Raw genomic sequence first — 17,946 nt, forward strand, 5'->3', positions numbered from 1 at the left:
AGGATAGGTAAGTGATGGCTGTGGTAAGACACTTATCCTGAGATCTTAGTGTCTTAGTTGCTTCTTGTTCGTATCACAGGTACAGCACTGATCAGCAGAATCCTTCCATTCACGCCCAGCCCCTTGAGCTCAGAAAGTGATGAGACAGACGACTGACAAGCCCTGGGTCACAGGAGCTTCTACCTGATCCTGGGTCTGGGGTTGACTTTTGCTACTGTTTATCAGGATTTCCGCCTAGATCTCTGAACTGCTGTGTTTGCCGCTGTTGGGGTTTTTTTGTGTGTTTGTTTTTTCCTAGTTGGTAAAGGTGGTTAAGACATTGACTGGCTTTAGAAAAGCTACACAGAAGCTGATGTTTCCCAGAAAGGAAACCATACCCTAATCTTTTATTTTCATAGGAATATGTGACCAGTGTGTGCCCGGGATTGGATTTATGCAGCTTTTACTGAGTGCAGCTTCCCCCTTCCTTCCTCCCCCTCTCCCTCTCTGCCTCCTTTCCTCTACCAGATCTTTACTGAGCACCTCTCTGTGCTGGCCTGGGATCCAGGGATCACAGAAATGTGGTCTCTGTGCTCAGAGAGCTTCAGCTGAGAATAGCAGAGTCTTGCTATAAACTGAACAGCATTTCATTACCGTAACATGCATCTTTTTTAGGCCCTGAGAGGTTCACGGTTCTAGATTTCTTCTGGGTTTATTCAGCTCTTGTGGAGACGATATTTTCTCCAATGATACCAACCTCTTTTCTGCTTTCCTGCCAACTAAATCTTTTTGGGTGTCATTTTTCCTCTCTTCAGTCTAGAGAAACAGAAGTGGAACCCATAAACACACCTCCAACTCCATCCCCTCCCTCTGAGGATACGGAGCTTTCCGGCGAACCTGTACCCAAGGGGACCCAGGAAACCACCAACCTGAGTGTCATCCTGCACGGCAGCCCTGAGCAAGGCAAGTCCCTGAGGCACCTTCATAGGTGGTGGGTGTAACGCAGAGCATCTCACTTAACCTTCCTCAACCCCTTGAGGAAGGAACTATAATTATTCTCATTTTACAAATGAGATGGGGAATTTGAATCAGAGAGGTTATGCCATCCAGCTGAGGCTCCACGGCTCATAAATGGCAGAACCCTAGAACCTTTAACCCCTAGACTCCACCCCTCCAGAAGGGCCTAGGGCTTAACAGAAAAGCGTGTGATAATTGTGGCTGCTTATTAAATACTTACTGTGTACCAAGTGTTTATGTCCCCTGTCTCCAGTCCCGACAGCACGTCACCTAGTTGCTAGTATTAGCCAGTATTTTACAGATGGAAAAACCAATGCTTGGAAAGGTGGGTGACGTGCCCACGGTCACACAACTAGTGAATGGTGAGACTGAGCCAGCGCCCAGGCCTGACTCCACAGTCCCTACTCTTTCCGGCCTCAGCCACAGACTCGCCAACTCTCAGAGGATCAGGCCGTCTAAACTCCTGTTGGCACATGGGGGAAGCTAACTGATGGCCAGAGGAGGGCAAGCACACAGGAGGTCAGCGGCAGGCCCTGGGGGCGTGCTGGCCTCCTGGCTCCCCGTCCAGGGCTCTGACCCCTGCCCAGCCATACAGAGAAGCCTTGGCAGAAGTCCAGGATCCTCCAGGATCCCCCAGACAGCAGCTTGACGTGCCCACGGTCTGAGGTCAGCCTGCATTTTCTTCCCTTTATCAGAGGGGTAACCATTCAGATTGAAGTTACAGCCAAACCAGAGCACTGAGATTTAGGTACAAAGTGAAGAACAACCCAGACTGCCCACAGTAGGGATTGATTGGGCAAATTGTATTTCATTCATATGTACAGCCCTGGAATTGGTGACACAAGATTTAATGACCCAGGGACACACTCAGGATGTATTCCATGAAAAAAGCATATTTCAAAACTATATGTGTGCTGTGACCCTAAATTTGAATATATATTATTTAAATCTATATATAGCCATGTAGAGCACTGTGTGTGTGTATGTTAGAATAATGGACAACTAAATACTGTGAGTGGTTATCTCTGGGTGGCAGGATTGTAAGTTTTGATTGTCTTTTTTGTACTTGTGTATTTTACAAGTCTTCTAAAATCCCATGTATCATTCCTTTCACTTCTGCATCAGTAAATAAATGTTATTTTAACAACTAAACTTGGGAAATCAGTGGGTGAGAGAAGGTATATAGTACTGAATAGAAAAAAATTGCATAGTAATTTAATAAAGTCATAATACCAGGGCGTAGAAATCAGGGCGTAGCTGTGGAAAGACTGCTGGCCGAGAGCAGACCCTTTGGACGGAAGCCTTGCTCAGCCACCTATTTGCTGTCAGGCCTAGACAAGCTGCTTGACATTTCTAAGCTTTGGATTCCTTCACTGTCCACTGGGAGTGTCCACAGCCCCTGCCTCCCGGGCAGAAGAGAGGGTTGAATGCAGCCGCAGTGGGTGTGGAAGTGGTCTGTGAACTGCGCAGGCGATTCTCTGGCCGGGGTGGGGTTTGGGGTGGGGGAGTGGGGGGTGTTATGATTAGGATCTCAGAGGGAGGGGTGGGGTGGGGCCGAGGCTGCAGGGTGAGGACCTCTCCTGGACTAAGGGGCAAGTGCAGAGGAGATGGGACACAGTCTTAGCACAGCTCGCCTGTTCCCTGGGATCCTCCAGAATGCTTCTGTGGCAGACACAAGGCCAAACGGAAACAGCAGACTGGCTGGGAGGTCCCCGTTCTTGTTGAGAGGACAGCTCAGACAGTGAGGAGGAAGGGGCTGAACCCCGAGCCCTGTCCCTGGCTAGGGAGAGCCTACCAGGAGTTTTACTCCAAGGGTCCTGACACCCTCTTGGCCCAGGGCACGCCACCCCAACCTCCATCCCCCGGGGTGGGGACTCAGAGGCCTGAGGTCCCTCCAGCTGCGAGCACAGCACCCCCTGGTGGTCAGAGCAGGGAGGATGTGAGAGTGATTGTGGGGGGCTGACCACTCCTGGGCATTCAGCCTTTTCAGTGCGTGTGGGCGCAGAGTCCCTTGAGTAGTTCAGCATCTTCCCCCGACACTGTCCTTCCCAGGGGACATGCATGAGCACAGTGTGTCTGGAAAGGACTGGCTTCAGGGCCCCTCCCAGCTCTTACTCTCTGTGGGAACTTGTTCCTCCTTTGCAAAATGGAGTTAATAATCATAAAGTGCAAATGTGCAAATCAGAGCAGGACACACACTCTGTGGGGAGACTGCAAACATGGGACTCCTGCCTTGGCTCTGCCCACTGGCTGCAAGGTGGCAGGGAGGTCCTTGTGGGTAGGACAGATGGGCCAGCAGGTGGATGACATGAGGGAGTGCACAGGGCATGGTTAGCCAGGGCCCAGCCCTAACAGGTGGGCATTCATCTTAGCAGAATGTCTTTTTCTTTGCTTGAGGACTCCGTTTGTTTTTTAAATTGCAAAAGAAATGTGTGCTTGTGGTAACAGTTCAATCAGTGCGGAGTTGTATGAACCAAAATAGTAGTTTCCTGTCCTGTCCTATGGAGGAAACCAATATTAAATACTGTGGTTTAGCCAAGTGTGTGTGGTTTATCTGCACACACTCAGATGTACATATCTATCTATTTTATATGTTATATATAATAATTATGTAAATTATAGTGATGATAATATATGCAACGATGATAAAACACGTATACTTTTACAAATACAGACCACACTGACAATGAACATTTATCAACTGCTAACTCTAGGTCAGGCGCTGTCCTCAGTGGTTTTCTTGCATTAACTTTGCAACATATAATCCTCAAAAATGACCCCATGAGATAGGAATTAGGATCCCCTATTTGTAGATGAGGAACCTGAGCCACAGGTTACATGACTTGCTGCAGGTCACATTCCTAGTAAGTGGCAAAGCAGGGTTCCAGTCCAGCAGTGGGTACCAGAGCCTGTGAAGGGAAACCACTGTGTAATTCTGCCTTTTGACGTCTGTTTTTCTGCAACTTTTTCTTCCTCTTAATCCTGTGTTATGGACATCTTTTCAAGTCCTAGGTGCAGAAATACATCATTATTTTTCAGTTGCCAAGTGCAGTTATTAATTAGAGAATGCCTGCTTCCTATAGGGTCTGGTGAGATCCTGAATGACACGCTGGAGAGAGTGCATACTGTGGATGGTGTCCTCGTTACAGACACTGGCTCGGGGGATAGGGGCTTCCCTGATGTCATTGAAGAGGTGAGTGAATGGTACATTTCATTTGATAAGTCTGTAGTACATTTGCTTATTTCAGACTTAACGGTGACTTGTCTCGGGCACCATGTAGAGAGCCACAAGGATTTTAGTTGAACATCATGGAGACTGCCTCCCTCCCGCTGGTACAGAGGAGCAGGAGTCCCAGGGCCCCAGAGGCTCTCCGGGGATGCACCAGGACAGGGAGGAGAGGCAGCGCAAGCTGGTCCTCACACCTGCCCAGAGATGAATGCTGGGTCCTCACCAGGGCACCCACCTCCTTCCTGTTATGAAGATGCACAGCCTCTTCCGCCCTTTGGCAGAATCGGATTAACTGCAGGCATGTCTGCTTTATTGTTTGGTAATTGGCTTTTCCACCTGCAAAGCCAGTTGTTTAAATGCTGGACACAGGAGGATGCCAAATTAAAGCCAGCGTATGATTCTCACTTCTGGCCTCTGCTAAAAACCCAGTGTCCGCTCATTCTCTTCCCTATCCTAGGATGAGAACTCAGACACTTCTGTACTCTCCCAGTCACTATCTGGTAACAGCCTGTTTTCACAGATATTTCCAAAGTCCAGTCCACTATAATATGAAGAATTCAATAGAAATACAACCAGGAGACTGCCAGGGAAGGAAGCATGGTTAGGGATTTCCTCATTTTTTTGCTTCTCTCTCTTCCCTCCCATCACTACCCCCCACCCCCATCTCCAGCAGCTGTTTTTAACATCTGCAGAGTCTGGCCCACCTGGAGGAAAGGGCACATGTGACTGGTCAAGAAGATATCTGATTGCTAGAACATTCTCTCATTCTTCTGTGACTCTCAGAGGTCCTCCTGCAGGAGACCGAGGATCCAAGCTTCCACCCTCTGCTGATCACCCTGATTCTCTACGGGCCCCTTTGGGTGGAGTCCACCCTGGGATGGCTTTAGCTGGCTCCCTTTGGAGGGGTCATATCATTCTATCACCAGGAAAACAGCTGCAGGACAGACACCTCTCTGTCTCCTTCACTCTGGGTCTAGATGGCTCCCTGCTCTTGCCTTTGGTATTTCTCTAGAGGGAATTAAACACCAGTCCCTTTGCCTCCCAAAGTCCACGGACTCCATATCCAGCTCACCAAATGGTTTGTAGTGAGGAGAGGGGAGGGGAAAAGCCACAGCACACTGAGAATTCTCTCCAAAGGAATTCTGACTCTAATCACTCAACCCCTTAACAAATTTGTTACCTGTTCTTATGTAGCCCAGGGGCTGGTGATGGGCTAATGCTGGTGGAGCTGATTCCATTGCACTGTCACTTAGCATGTCCTGCACGAGTGGTCTGCCTCCTCCTTTTAAAATATGCAGGGTACCTGAGGCCTGTGGAATTGTACTTGCCCTTTGCAACTTTAGCTGACATTGAGTCAGAAAAAAAATATCATTTTAAAATCCTGTGCCATCATCTTTTCTCTGTTTTTTGGGACAATATAGTTTGGCAAGGATTTAATATGTTATATGAAAAAAGGGTTCTGTGGTCAAGTAAGGTTGGGAAATGATCTGCTCTTGATTCTTCTTCATACAGGCTCTGAGAAGTCCTGCAACAAAGAAGTCTGTCTAACTTTGACCAGGCTAGTGTTTTTAGTATCCAAAGGAACTACTTTTTGCAACAAAACAAAACCCCACCCAAAAGTAAAAGGAAAAATAAAACAACTGAGTGAAACTGAGATAAAACATAGTTTGGTGACACCAGCAGCCAAAGCTGCTCTCTGTTGCCATGTCCTACATCTGCTGTGCAACCTTCATAGAGTCTGTCTGTGCATTTCCCAAGGAAATGGAGTCACAGGGAAAGAGAGGGGTGACTGGTCTGGAGAAGGCTGAGGATGAGGCTGATGCCTGGGCATCTCTGAAGCGCCGTCATGGATGAAGACATTCATCCTATCCTTATGGCTCCTGGACACATAGGGGAGGTCACAGGAACACAGATAGGTCTAGACAGAAGTGTCCAGCACTGGAGCAGGTGTCTCAGGAGGCAGTGATTTCCCAGTCATTGATGTGGCAAATAGATGCTTGGAATCAAACAGGAGACACAGGTGCTTTGCAGTCCCTCCTGCTACAGGGATTCTGGGACTGTGTGGAGCTGGAGTAACGTCATAGATAAGAAAGTGCTTTGAGGAAATGAAGCTACAGAAATGCAAGGTGCTGGAGGGGTACGGGCAGTCTGTTCGCTCCAGCCACAGGTGCGTGGATCAGGGCTATGGGCAAGTGATGAGGTCCTAAGTGATGCCTTTGTTCCCAGGGCTCACCTACTGAAGAAGGTTTAACAGCAACAGCAGCAGCCGAGGTGCCCATCAGCACTGCCAGGGAAGCAGAGGTCGACATTGTGCCCACCGGGGGACCGAAGCTCTCCACATCCACCAAGGACTCCGGGGAAGGGGTCACTCTGGTAAGCAGCTCAGAGTGCATGCTCTGCTTCACCTGTTTCTGGAGTCTGGGTGGGAGCAGTCGCTGGCCTTCCTCATCTGTCTGCAAAGTGCAGAGTGACAGCCAAGTCCAAGTGGACACTGATTTGGAGGCCGAGGCATCTTTTGACTCACTCAGCAGATGTTAGTGGAGTGCCGTGCTGCACTGGGCACCAGGTGAACAGGATGGACCCAGTTCCTGGGGACAGAGAGGCAGGCGGTGCAATAGGAGAGCACAGGGGAGCACCAGAAGGGGCCCAGAACCCAGACCTGGGGGACCAGGAAGACTTCCTAGGGAAAGGATGCCAAGGGAGAGACCAGGGGGATGCTTAGAAGTGGCCTGGCAGCCGGGAGGGAGACGGTGTCCCAGGAGGTGGGCCAGCTGGAGAAAGGCCTGGAGGCATCAGTGAGAAAATACAAAGTTCTAAAGACGTGCAGCGTGCCTGTGGGGCCTCCGAGACTGTGGGCGCAGGGAGAAGGAACCGAGTGTCCCGCAGGAATGCGGAGTCACTGGAAGGTATTAAAGAAGGGAGTGATGTAATCTGAGTAGGATTTTGGAAAGATCACTGAAATCCTGAGTAGGGTGAGGATGGGGGAAGGAAACTGGAGGCAGGGGGGTGGGTTCGGAGGCTGTGTCTCCATCTGGGCAGGGGGAGGTATTGACTCGCCCTGGGAGTGGCCAACGATTTCAGATCCTGCAAGAGTCCCGGTGAGTAAGGGCCTGGAAAGCTTCCTTTGGATCTGTCCCCGTGACAACTAGTGACCTCGGGGAGGGCAGTTTTAAGAATGTGGGAGGGGTGCAAGGCAGAGGGCATTAAGCTAGGAGAGAGAGGTTCAGGAGGTGGTCTCTGAGGCTAGCCAACCCCATCACCAAGGAAGCTCTGCATTCCAGGACCTGGGTTTTGTCCCAGCACCACGACCTGGGTGCTCAGTGGAAGCTGCACTCTCAGGAGTCATGGAAGGAGGATGGTGGGGACAGTGAGCGCCGAGTCACTAACGTTGGCAGGGGTGCGGGGTGAACCACACAGGTACATGCTGGCCTTGGGGCTCACACCTTGGGCTGTATGCAAGGTCCAGTCTTCCATGTGGGAACACACTCGGGGCAATGGTGTAAGGTGAGGCTGTGGGTGGGCAAGTGCTCTGAAGGCACAAGAGTGACAGGATGCCGGTGCAGGAGGCGCCCTGCAGTCCCCTCCCTCCAATCACAGCACAGTGGATCATGGACGGGGGCCCTTGTGATGTCTTCCTATTCAGGGTCCAGATGATGAAGAAGGTTCGGCAGCGACAGTGGCTGGGGAGGCCGAGGTGCCCGTCAGCAGTGCCGGGGAAGCAGAGGCCAGCAGTGAGCCTACCAGAGGACTGACCTTCTCCATGTCCATCCAGGACCCTGGGGAAGGGGTCACTCTGGTAAGGGGTGTAGAGTGCTGGAGGGTTGAGTTCAGGGCTGGGAGCAGGTCCTGCCCTTCTCAGTGGGCCCATCTCTATTCTGTTCAGCAAATCCAGAGGAACCAGAGTGGGGAGGGCACACCTCTGACCAAATACTCCCTCAGATGTGGAGTTTGCCAGTGCCTGGGTGAGCGTGCTGTGGCCCCTGGAGGCATGGGACTGCACAGGCTGATAGTGGCCCAGTAGGGAGATGAGTGAGTCAGTGAGGTAGGGGTGAGTCCAGGGCTGATACAGGGGTCAGGAGCCAGGGTGTGAGTGGAGGAGGTGTTGGAGGGCACAGCCTGGCCCATTTCTGGGCCCAAGCACAAGCGGTCAGAGGGCAATGGAGGGGCAGGGTGCAGCAGGCCTGGCATGGTCCCAGGGCATGGCCAGGCCTTCTCAGCCCTCTCCTTAGGCACCATGGGGACACTGTTTCCAACTCCTGAAGGCAGGACATGATTATTCCAGGACACTTTGTAAGTCTGTCCTATAATATTATTATACTGGATGTCCTGTAAGTTCTTCAGACTCCACAGATTCAAACCTAGACTCACCTCCACCCCTCCTGTGTTCATTCCTGTCTCAGATGATAGGACCATTGTCCCCCAGTGGCCTTATCCGGAACTCTCCACCCTCTTGCTTACTTCCCACATTCCATCACGTGTCAAGTCTTGCTGATTTTCCCACCTCAACACATCACAGATCTGCCTCTTTCTATCCTCCTCCTGTGCCAGCCGCCTGGACCAAGCCACTGTGTCCCCAGCCCAGGTGATGGCTAAGGCCCCTCCTGGCCTCCTCTGTCCTCTCCCCTGACTCCTCCTGGTGGGGGCAGCTCTCTGCGAGGGGCCTCCCATTGCCCATGCTGCAGACCCTGCTCCCCGACCTGGCCTCCAAAGCTTGCAGGGTCCAGCCTTGCCAGCCTCAGGGACCACATCTCAGGCCACTGTCCCTGCTCTGGATGCTCCAGCCTCACTGACCTCTTTTCAGTTTCTTGAACACGCCACTCTCCTTCCTGGCTTAGAATCTTCCCATTCTCTCTCCTCTCTCTGGAACCTCCCTCCCCTCCTTTAATTCCTGCTTATCCTTCAGAGTTCAGCTCAACCCCCACTTCATCTGGGAGGTGCCTCCCAGGCTGTGAAGTCTCCCCATCAGACACATTCATGGCACCCCGAATTTCTCCTTGGAAGAATGAACTTGTTCACTAAATAAAATAGTTCATTTCTGGCTCCCTACCAGGCTGCAGGCTCTGAGAGGCCAGGGATCGTGTTCATCTTGCTCAGTGGTCTGTCTTCATTCCTGCAGAGGTTGGGGCCTCAGCAGTTGTTTGCTGAGTGAGTGCGGGGTCGTCAGGCTATCCCGTATCAACACTGGCCTTTGAGTCATTCCGCACTTTCCTCCAGCCTTCACCCCGGGTCTGGCGTCCATGCAGGGAAACTTGACGCTGGGGAGCATGTGCCCTGGTCAGGTGACGAGCTCTGCAGGCCACTTGGCCGTTACGTGGATTATTTTAATTAACAAATCGTCATCACCACCACCTTCTCCTCCTTCCTCCTCTTCTCTTTCTTCTCCTTCTTCCCTCATCCCATCCTCCTCCCCTTTCCTTTTTCTTTAAGGGCAAGTCCCTTGTCACAGGTAAGAAAACTAGGGAGCAGTTCCCAGTTCTACTGAGTCCTTCCTTAGCAGAAACTAGAGCTTAACTAGCAGAGCTGTCTGGAAAGAGAAGGGCTCCCTGTGGAGGAGGGGAGCTCCCGTGACTGAGGGTGCGCGGGTTGGGAGAAGGCACTTGGCAGAGGTGTGCTGGGGACTCCTACTGGGGCAGGGAGGGGGTGACCTGGGAGGGGCCTTCTGACCTGGAGTTCTGGGGTTCTGTGGGCTAAGGCGAGGTCCTAGATGCACTGTGGCCATGTGTTTATCTGACAGCCTCGGCGGTGTCCTCCCTGCAGTCACACACCCGCCAACCAGGGGTATGGACGAAGTGGCATGATCCCTTATGCCAGTTTCGTTTCAGGGTCCAATCAGTGAAGAAGGTTTAACTACAGCAGCAGCGGCCTCAGAAGTGCCTCTCATCCCCTTTGAGGAAGAGGAGGCCAGCGGGGTCCCCACCGATGGCCTGGCTCCCCTCACACCCACAGCGGCCCCCGAGCAAGCGATCACTTCTGTGAGTGCCTCCTGGCATCCTCTCTGGCTCACAGCAGGGAGAGAGGTCAGGGTCCTGAGACAGGAGCAGTTTCCAGGCTTCCCAGAGCCAAATGCACATGCAGCTTCGTTAAAACGAATAACTGGGTCAGCACCAACCAGAGGGTGGCCGAGTGTAACTGAAGGAGCATGGCACAGGGGTCAGGGGAGCAGGCTGTGTCCCGACCCTGCCACCCCAGCTTTGTCCAGGGAGAACTTTCTCAGAATGTGGCCCAAAGTTAGATGGGTTGCTGGAGGGAGAGGCAGTGAGCGCCTCTTACTGGGAAGGGGGCTTAGAGGAGACACATGTTTCAGAAGAAGATTATGAGCCTGTGGTTCTCTGAATGTGTTGGCAGTAAAGGGTAATGACAGTCATAGGTAGGAAAGTGCTTTGAAATTGGCCTAGCACCAAGGAAGCACCTGCAAGGACAGTCAACAAAACTCCCTGGCAGCCGTGCGCACATTGCATCGTGGGTGAAGTGACGTGATTCCCCGTGTTGATTTGGCTTCTCAGGGTCCTGGTGATGAAGACTCAGTAGCAGTGGCAACCGAGGAGCCCTTTATGGCATCTGGGGCAGAAGAGCTGGGCGGCGCCCCCCCGGAGGGGCCCCTACTCCCCGTACCCACGGTGGCTCCTGAAAGGGGGGTCCCTCTGGTAAGCAAAGATTTCACTTCCTAAAGAGGAGTGAAGATTTGACTTGGCCAGTCTTACAGAGGGGGGAAAGAAAGGTCAGAGTCGTGGGAGGGGCCTGCCCCTGCCTCTCTCAGGGGTGGGTTTTCATTTTGGTTTGCAAAGTGTGGAATTTGGGCATTTGAGGGTCTTCCAATCTGGGAACACATAAGGAAGCTACAGATGGTAGAGGAAAAAGCAAGAGGTGAAAATCTAGGGCACCTGGCTTTGTGTCCCACATTGCCCACTTCTTCCATTGAAATGAGAACTTTCTAACAGGCAGAGCTGCCCAAAGATACAGAGGCCCCATCTCAAATGTCACGAGAGTCCCATCCTGGAGGTGGGAAGGCTTGTAAGACTTGGCAGGGACTGTGGAGGAAATAGAAGTATCAAAGGTGTGTGTGTATGTTGAGGGGGGCTGGGGTGAAGGTATTCGATTCCCTTCAAATGTGAGTTTCTGTGATTCTGGACTGTAACTGTAGGACCTCATGCAAATCCTTTTCTTTGGGCCTCAGTTTCCTTCCTCATCTGTAAAAGAGGGTGGTTGTGAATTCAAGTCAGAATGCAGGTCAGGGAATGTTTGGAAAGCTCTGTACACATATGGGAGGTTGTCGCCACTTAAGGGCTGTAACTTTGTCCCTTAGAAATGGGAAACCCAGAGCTGGCCCTTAGCGTGGGCTCGTGTCAATTGGGGAATTAAATTGCCCTTCAAATGTCAATATTTTTAAGAGAAAGTATTCCATTGGTGACCAGCTTGGGCCAGCCAGTTCCCCGAGTAGCCCTTGGTCACACATGCTTTCAGAGCCTTGACTCACGCTACAGGCATGTGGTCCCTCTGCCACAGAGCTCAGGGCTGACCTGGGACAGGAGGGGCTGTGGGAGGGACGTCCGAGAGCCCACTGGGAGTCCTGAATGCCCACTGCTCCACTGGCCCCGTGGTCGCCAATCCCTGTGACTGCCCCTTTATTTAGAATTGCTCGTTCACTCACTGACGTGCTCACTGACTCAGTGCACAGCAACTCAGGGCCCTCGGTCCAGACACTCAGCATTGGGGTGAATTTGACCTCGTTCCTATCCCCAAGGAATTCACAGTCAAGGGGCAGGAAATAAGCCATTTGCACTGACGTTTATTAAGCACTCTGGGTTCCAAGTTGATCTGATTCTGTGCACCTCACCACCCTCGTACAAGGTGTGCCATCTCCATTTTCCAGGTGAGAGGAGTGAGACTCAGGGAAAGAAACATGCTGCTGTGGCAGGCCTCTAAGAGCAGGGCCGGGATTTGAACCCGGGTAAGCTGGCCTGCAGCGAGCTCATGTCCTGGGGCGGCCCCAGGCTGGGAGCCAGGAGGCTGAGGTTCTGACTCATGGTGAGTCTCCATGTTGCCATCTATAAAAGGAGGGGGTGAGCAAGAACTCTGGGTTTTAACCCTCTCTGCATCTTAGAGACACCTGGCAGCTTAGGCCACTGCAGGTGTCTGAGTGCACTGCCAGACCAAGTAAGGAGCCCCTAGTGTCCCAGGGCTCCTGCTCGGAGGAGCCTCTACTGGGCAACTTACGTGGCCCCCACCAGGCTGGCTGTGATGCCTGCGGCTCCCCCCCCACCCCCGGCTCCTGCACTGTGACTCCCTAAACAAAGTCCCCCTGCTCTTCTGCTCCTCACCCCAGGGGACACGCAAACACCAAGACCGCATCTCCCCGCGGTGATGCCGCGTCGGGTGCAGCAGAACCGGCTGGCCGCGTGCCTTCACACAGAGCCAGTTCTCGTTTTCCTTTTTCTTAAAAAAAAAAAAAATCTGTTTATTATAGAAACTCTAAAAATTCACAAAAGGACTTAGAATCCTATAATAACCCCCCACATACCCATCTCTCAGCGTGAGCAATTACCCACATTATGCCAGCTGCTCCACCTCCTATGGCCATTTTTTGGAGTGGAGGGAAGGGGAAGGCTGGAGTGTTTTAAGGCAAATCCCAGAGATATCATTTAACTCAGAAATACTTTAATGCGTATCGATAATAGGTTGATCTGGGACCTCTTTTTTCCTTAGCCACAGTGTCATCCATTAGTGGTAATAAGGGATGTCATTATCCACTTAACAAAATTAACAATGGCTCCTTCGTGTTTTCTAATACTCTAGCTGTTTAAAAATGCCTTTTGACAGTTTGAGTCTGAATCCAAACAAGGTCTGTGCTGGGCTTGGTTGATGTGTCTCTTAAGTCTCTTTTAGTCTGTGATTGTCTGCCACCTACTTTTTCCTTTTTGCCATTGATTTGTTGGGGAAACTGGACCAGTTGTCCTTAGATGCTTTATATTTTCTGCTTTGAGAAGTTGGCACTTGGTGAGGGCCCAGTGAGACCAGCTGGGCTGGTGGGAATTGAGAAATTCTTTGTCGACTCATAGTAACACCATAAAATTGCATAATGTTGACCCAGACACTTCTGTTCTAGGAATCGACCCTAAAGGAGACAGTCTGATATGTAAAAAGGCTTCATGTACATGGATGTTAATCTCAGTATTGTCCATAATGGAAAAAAACTGGACAGAGTTTAACTAGCCAATGGTACGGGGGTTAATTGAATTAAAGGATGTTCAAATAATGGAACTTTATGCAGCTGTTAAAATTATACTTATTAGGAGTAGTTAGTGATGGAGGAAAATGCCACATAATATTAAGTGAAAAAAGCTCGTTATGAGCGTGAGTATACTGTGTGGTCTTAACGGTTTAAAAATAGACACACGTAGACACCCTGGAAGGAATACCCTCCCTAAATGTCAGCAGTTGTGGCCTTCAAGTGGTAGAAAGGTGCAGGTTGATAGGTTCCTAACACACGGTAGTGTTTCCACCCAAGAGGGCTTCTGACTTTTCCAAAAAGATTTTTTAAAAGCTCTATGGAAAAAGGAAGGGAGGCGCGGAGAAAGGGAGAGACGTACACGCAGCACGTCCCTGATGGAGACAGGTCACCCTGTGTGCCTGGGTCAGGAATCTGACACAAATTGAAATGAATGCCCCGATTCCTGAGCAAATAGTTTTAAAAGCACAATAAGGAGAGTCAAGGGAGCGCTCGCTCTGGAATATCTTCAGGATCATTTTGAATCTCAGAGTCACCCAAGGCAGCGGGTGAGCAGGGCATCACGCCTGGCTCTGCCCCACCCCTCTCTGTTTATTCATGCATAAGATTGGGATCACAGAACCTTTTCTCCGGGTTGTGGTGAGGATTAAATGAGTTAATACAAGGAAAACTTTACCTTCCATATAGTATACGCTCAACAAATTAGTATATGGAACTCCTGCATAAGCCTTATCTTAGGGTGAGCACAGTTTCTGGAGAGAGAAGAGGGCACAGTGGGAAGGGGTGTCCAGTGCTCCACTGATACCTGGTTCTCTTTAGGGTGAAGCTGAGGAGGGGCTTCCTGGTTTCCCTGGATCTGCTGGGCCCGCTGGACCCACGGTGAGATTCGCCCTGGGCTCGTCACATGCAGTGTGCAGGGGCCAGGAGTGCAGCAAAAAGCCACAGGCAGACCCTTCCTTTCAGCCCCCACGTGCCTTCCAGTCAGACCTCAGGGCTCTCTCAGGGAGCCCAGGAGCAGAATCTATTTACACCCAGTTTATATCTTGTGCCCTAAAAGGCCCCAGGTCCCAAGATGGACTCGTCACCCTGCCCCCAGACCTGCTCTCCCCTCAGGGTTCCCTGCTCTGGGAATGAACCCCATCTTCTGGTCACCAAGAGAGAAACCAGGAAACGTCCCCGCAGGCCTCCCCTCCCCCTCTCCCATCCAGTCAGTCCACAAACACCCAGTCTAGCTGTGCAGCACCTCCTCAGCCCTCGGATGGTGGCATCAGCCTCCTAGCTGGTCTCCCCACCTCCATATCACCACCTCCCTCCTCCCACCCCACACACCCCACCGCCACCTTCCTAAACTCAGCTCTAACCCCTAACCCAGCTCCTCCTTGTTCAGTGATTGAATTAGGCCTCGCCTGGTTCCCGTCTTCAGGAATTAAGTACCACTAAAGGTGTTCTGTAAATTCCCTTTTGCTCCTGGGAGGAATTTGATGACTTTCAACAAGTACACACTGAGTGCCTTCTCGATGCCAGATCTCTTGCTGACACTGGGCACCCAGAGGTGTCTTGGGATTGGGCCAGCCCTGAAGGAGTCCTAGTCTAGAGGGACTGACAGACATACACGACTGAGATTCAAGTCAGGTGGTCCTACTGCCAAAACCAGACGTCCACAGAGGCTGGTGGGAACAGAGAAGGAGAGAGAAGTCTGTCTGAAAATGGGGTTGGGTGGGGGGCTTCATGGAGGAGGGGACCATGGAATGGGGCCTTGAAGGATGAGTAGGGATTTGAAAGGCAGGAAAAGAGGCTGCAGGGTTGTGAGAGTGTCCTGTGTGTGAGGACTGGCCTCACAGCTGGGAGGGGGAGAGGGAGGAGGGCAGCTGTAGAGGGGAGGGGGCGGAAAGGCCAGAAGGAAAGCTGGCAGCAGCAGTTACGGGACCACAGAATATGGGAAGACTTTCAGTGGCATGGCTGTCCTTGGAGAGTGGCAGGTGAAATCAGGTTGTGGGAACTTTTTCTCTCTGCAGGTGGGAGCGGAGGCTGAAGGCTCTGGCCTGGGCTGGGGCTTGGATGTTGGCTCTGGCTCTGGGGACCTGGTGCGCAGTGAGGAGCTGTTAAGAGTGAGTGTGAAGGGTGAAGTGGCCTGGCATCTGGGGCAGGCTTCCTGAGGACGCAGGAGGGAGGGAGTGGGACGGTAACAGATGAAACTCGATTGGCCATGTTGCTAATGCTAATGACGGTTGAGGCTAATGGTGAGCTCCTGGGATTCACTGGACTTTTCCCTCTATGTTTGTGCATGTTTGGCATTTTCCACTTTGATCGGTGTTATTTTAAGTGAGACTGAGCCTTGACTTATAGTCAGTACCCCCATATTGCCACCTGCCTCCTTCCCCTGGCAGCCGTCTCCAGCAGGCTGTTCCACAGCACATACGCCCATGACCTTCACCTCTACACTCTGGCTCTGTCCCCCCCCCCCCCTTTACCCATTCCAGAGACCTGCTGGCCTCTCATCTAGATAGCATTTCACACTGTGGCTTCCGGATCCTCCTTGAAACCCTCCCTACCCTGAGGCAGCCTCCTTCCTCCCTCTCCAGACCACTCTTTCAGCCCCTTTCACACCTCTTGCTCTCCCAGCCTCTTGCCCAAGACTGGGCCCCCTTTGGTCCCCCTAAAGCTCCCCCTGGGGGCACTTCTCTCCTCCAGCTGTGGCTCGTACCTCTGTCCCCAGGGCCCCACCCTCATCTCCACCCCTTCCTCTGAGCCCTTGTGCTGAATCCCCACCTAGACACCTACTCAGCTGCCCTTCTGCCCCCTTGTGACAGGGCTGGAAGGGTTCAGGACTCACCGGATGAGTGGAGCGGGACCCCGTTGGGACTTCCAAGCTGGTGGGATCAGCCAGCCCAGCCAGAGGCAAAAGAGACTAGTACATTGCAGAGATATTTTAAACAAGGGTTAACAATAGGCAGTTTGGGACTGACCTCTAAGGTAATCAAAAACTAAATAAGAGCGTCTCTGAGAATTCCACCGAATTGGATTTTTATTGTATACATGCATCTAGGGAGAAAACATGACATAATGGGCTTAAAAAGACCTGGATTCAAATCCCAGATCTGCTAATTAGCTGTGCATGTGAGCCCTTGAGCAAGTCACATCATCTCACTGAGCCTCAGTTTCCCCATCTTCTAAGTGGGAACACGAGTCCCTACTTGCAAGTTGTTGTCAGGAATGGAAAGAATGAATGGAACATATATATTTATCCCCTCTCACACTGTTTTTTAACAGGGTGTCTGTCTTTTAGGGTCCCCCAGGCCCCCCGGGCCCACCTGGCTTACCTGGGCTTCCAGGAAAACCAGGAACCGATGTTTTCATTGGACCCCCTGGATCTCCTGGAGAGGATGGACCTGCTGGTGAACCCGGTCCCCCGGTGAGCTGCTGAAGTCATCTCCCCTTCCCTGTGCCCATGGGGCTTCCTTTAGCCAGAGAGGGCGTACAGACTGCAGACCCCAGAACTAAGCCTCTCAGCGGGGGATGAGCGGCTAGCTAGTATTTGTAAACAAAAGTCCTGCTCAGCTGAGACATTACTAAGGCTCCTAAGAAGCAAAGCTAAGAAAAACGTCACGTTACATGTTGTTTCGCTGCTTTATCTTAGTCAGTGTAGGAAATGCAGGCTCATGCAGAATCTTGGAATCACAGGACATCAGTGCTGGGCCTGGGGTAAGAAGCCCCCAGGGGCCATCTTGTCCAGCCCTGCCCCCTGAGTCCCTGCAGAAGAGAAAATGTGCCCCAGAGAGTAAAAGACACTCATCTACAGGTGCACAGCCAGCAGTGGCTGCGCAGGGGCTGGGCTGGGCGCTCTGCCAGGGGTCAAAAAGGCTCTGGACCCACCCACCTCACCCACTGGGTCATCCCAGCCCTCACCTGCTTTTCCAAAAAGGGTTCCTGTTTGATTCTTATCAGAGATGTTGTGGGCTGATTGTCCTTGATGTTCTTCAGGGCCCTGAAGGGAAGCCTGGACTTAATGGAGCCTCCGGCCATCCTGGAATGAAAGGGGAGAAGGTACCGGGAAGGGGGGAGGGTTCCAACACAAGGGAACCACCAGGCCTGCCCACCCCGTCTCTGACCTTTAAGCCTGACCTTGCCTCTGATCCTGTTCGGATCCTCTCTGCTGGAAGTCTCCATCCTGGGGCTCTTTACGCCCAAACCCGAACTCAGCATCTTCCCCAGCCCACACCTGCATGTCCCCAGCTTCAGAGAGTGGCACCACGATTCGCCTAGTTGTCTGGACTCAAAAGCAGGGTCTTCACTAACTCCTCCCTCCTCTCCCTTCCCTGCCACAATCTGTGCGTTGCCAAGACTGGCCAGTCTGATGTGCACGTCTCTCACCTCTCTCCCCGCCCCCACGTGACCTTCATCTCTCCTTGCCTGCAGTGTGGCATCAGGCTCCTTGCCGGTACCAATTTCTCCCCACCCACGATCCAGCCTCCACCCACCTGGCCAGTGAAATTTG

The 17,946-nt window shown here is 52.0% G+C and overlaps 1 protein-coding gene across 1 annotated transcript in view; it reads left to right on the forward strand.

The window, feature by feature from the left end:
* The window catches only part of COL15A1 (collagen type XV alpha 1 chain), a 96,628-nt gene that overhangs the window by 40,345 nt on the left and 38,337 nt on the right, over nt 1-17,946 (forward strand). The window contains 10 exon segments of the mRNA XM_032478063.1: nt 795-942; nt 4,080-4,189; nt 6,452-6,598; nt 7,869-8,021; nt 10,048-10,197; nt 10,729-10,869; nt 14,271-14,330; nt 15,467-15,559; nt 16,738-16,863; nt 17,433-17,495. Of these exon segments, the coding sequence (XP_032333954.1) occupies nt 795-942; nt 4,080-4,189; nt 6,452-6,598; nt 7,869-8,021; nt 10,048-10,197; nt 10,729-10,869; nt 14,271-14,330; nt 15,467-15,559; nt 16,738-16,863; nt 17,433-17,495 (1,191 nt within the window).

This window comes from Camelus ferus, chromosome 4, assembly GCF_009834535.1.
Source record: "Camelus ferus isolate YT-003-E chromosome 4, BCGSAC_Cfer_1.0, whole genome shotgun sequence".
NCBI classification, from domain to species: Eukaryota; Metazoa; Chordata; class Mammalia; order Artiodactyla; family Camelidae; genus Camelus; species Camelus ferus.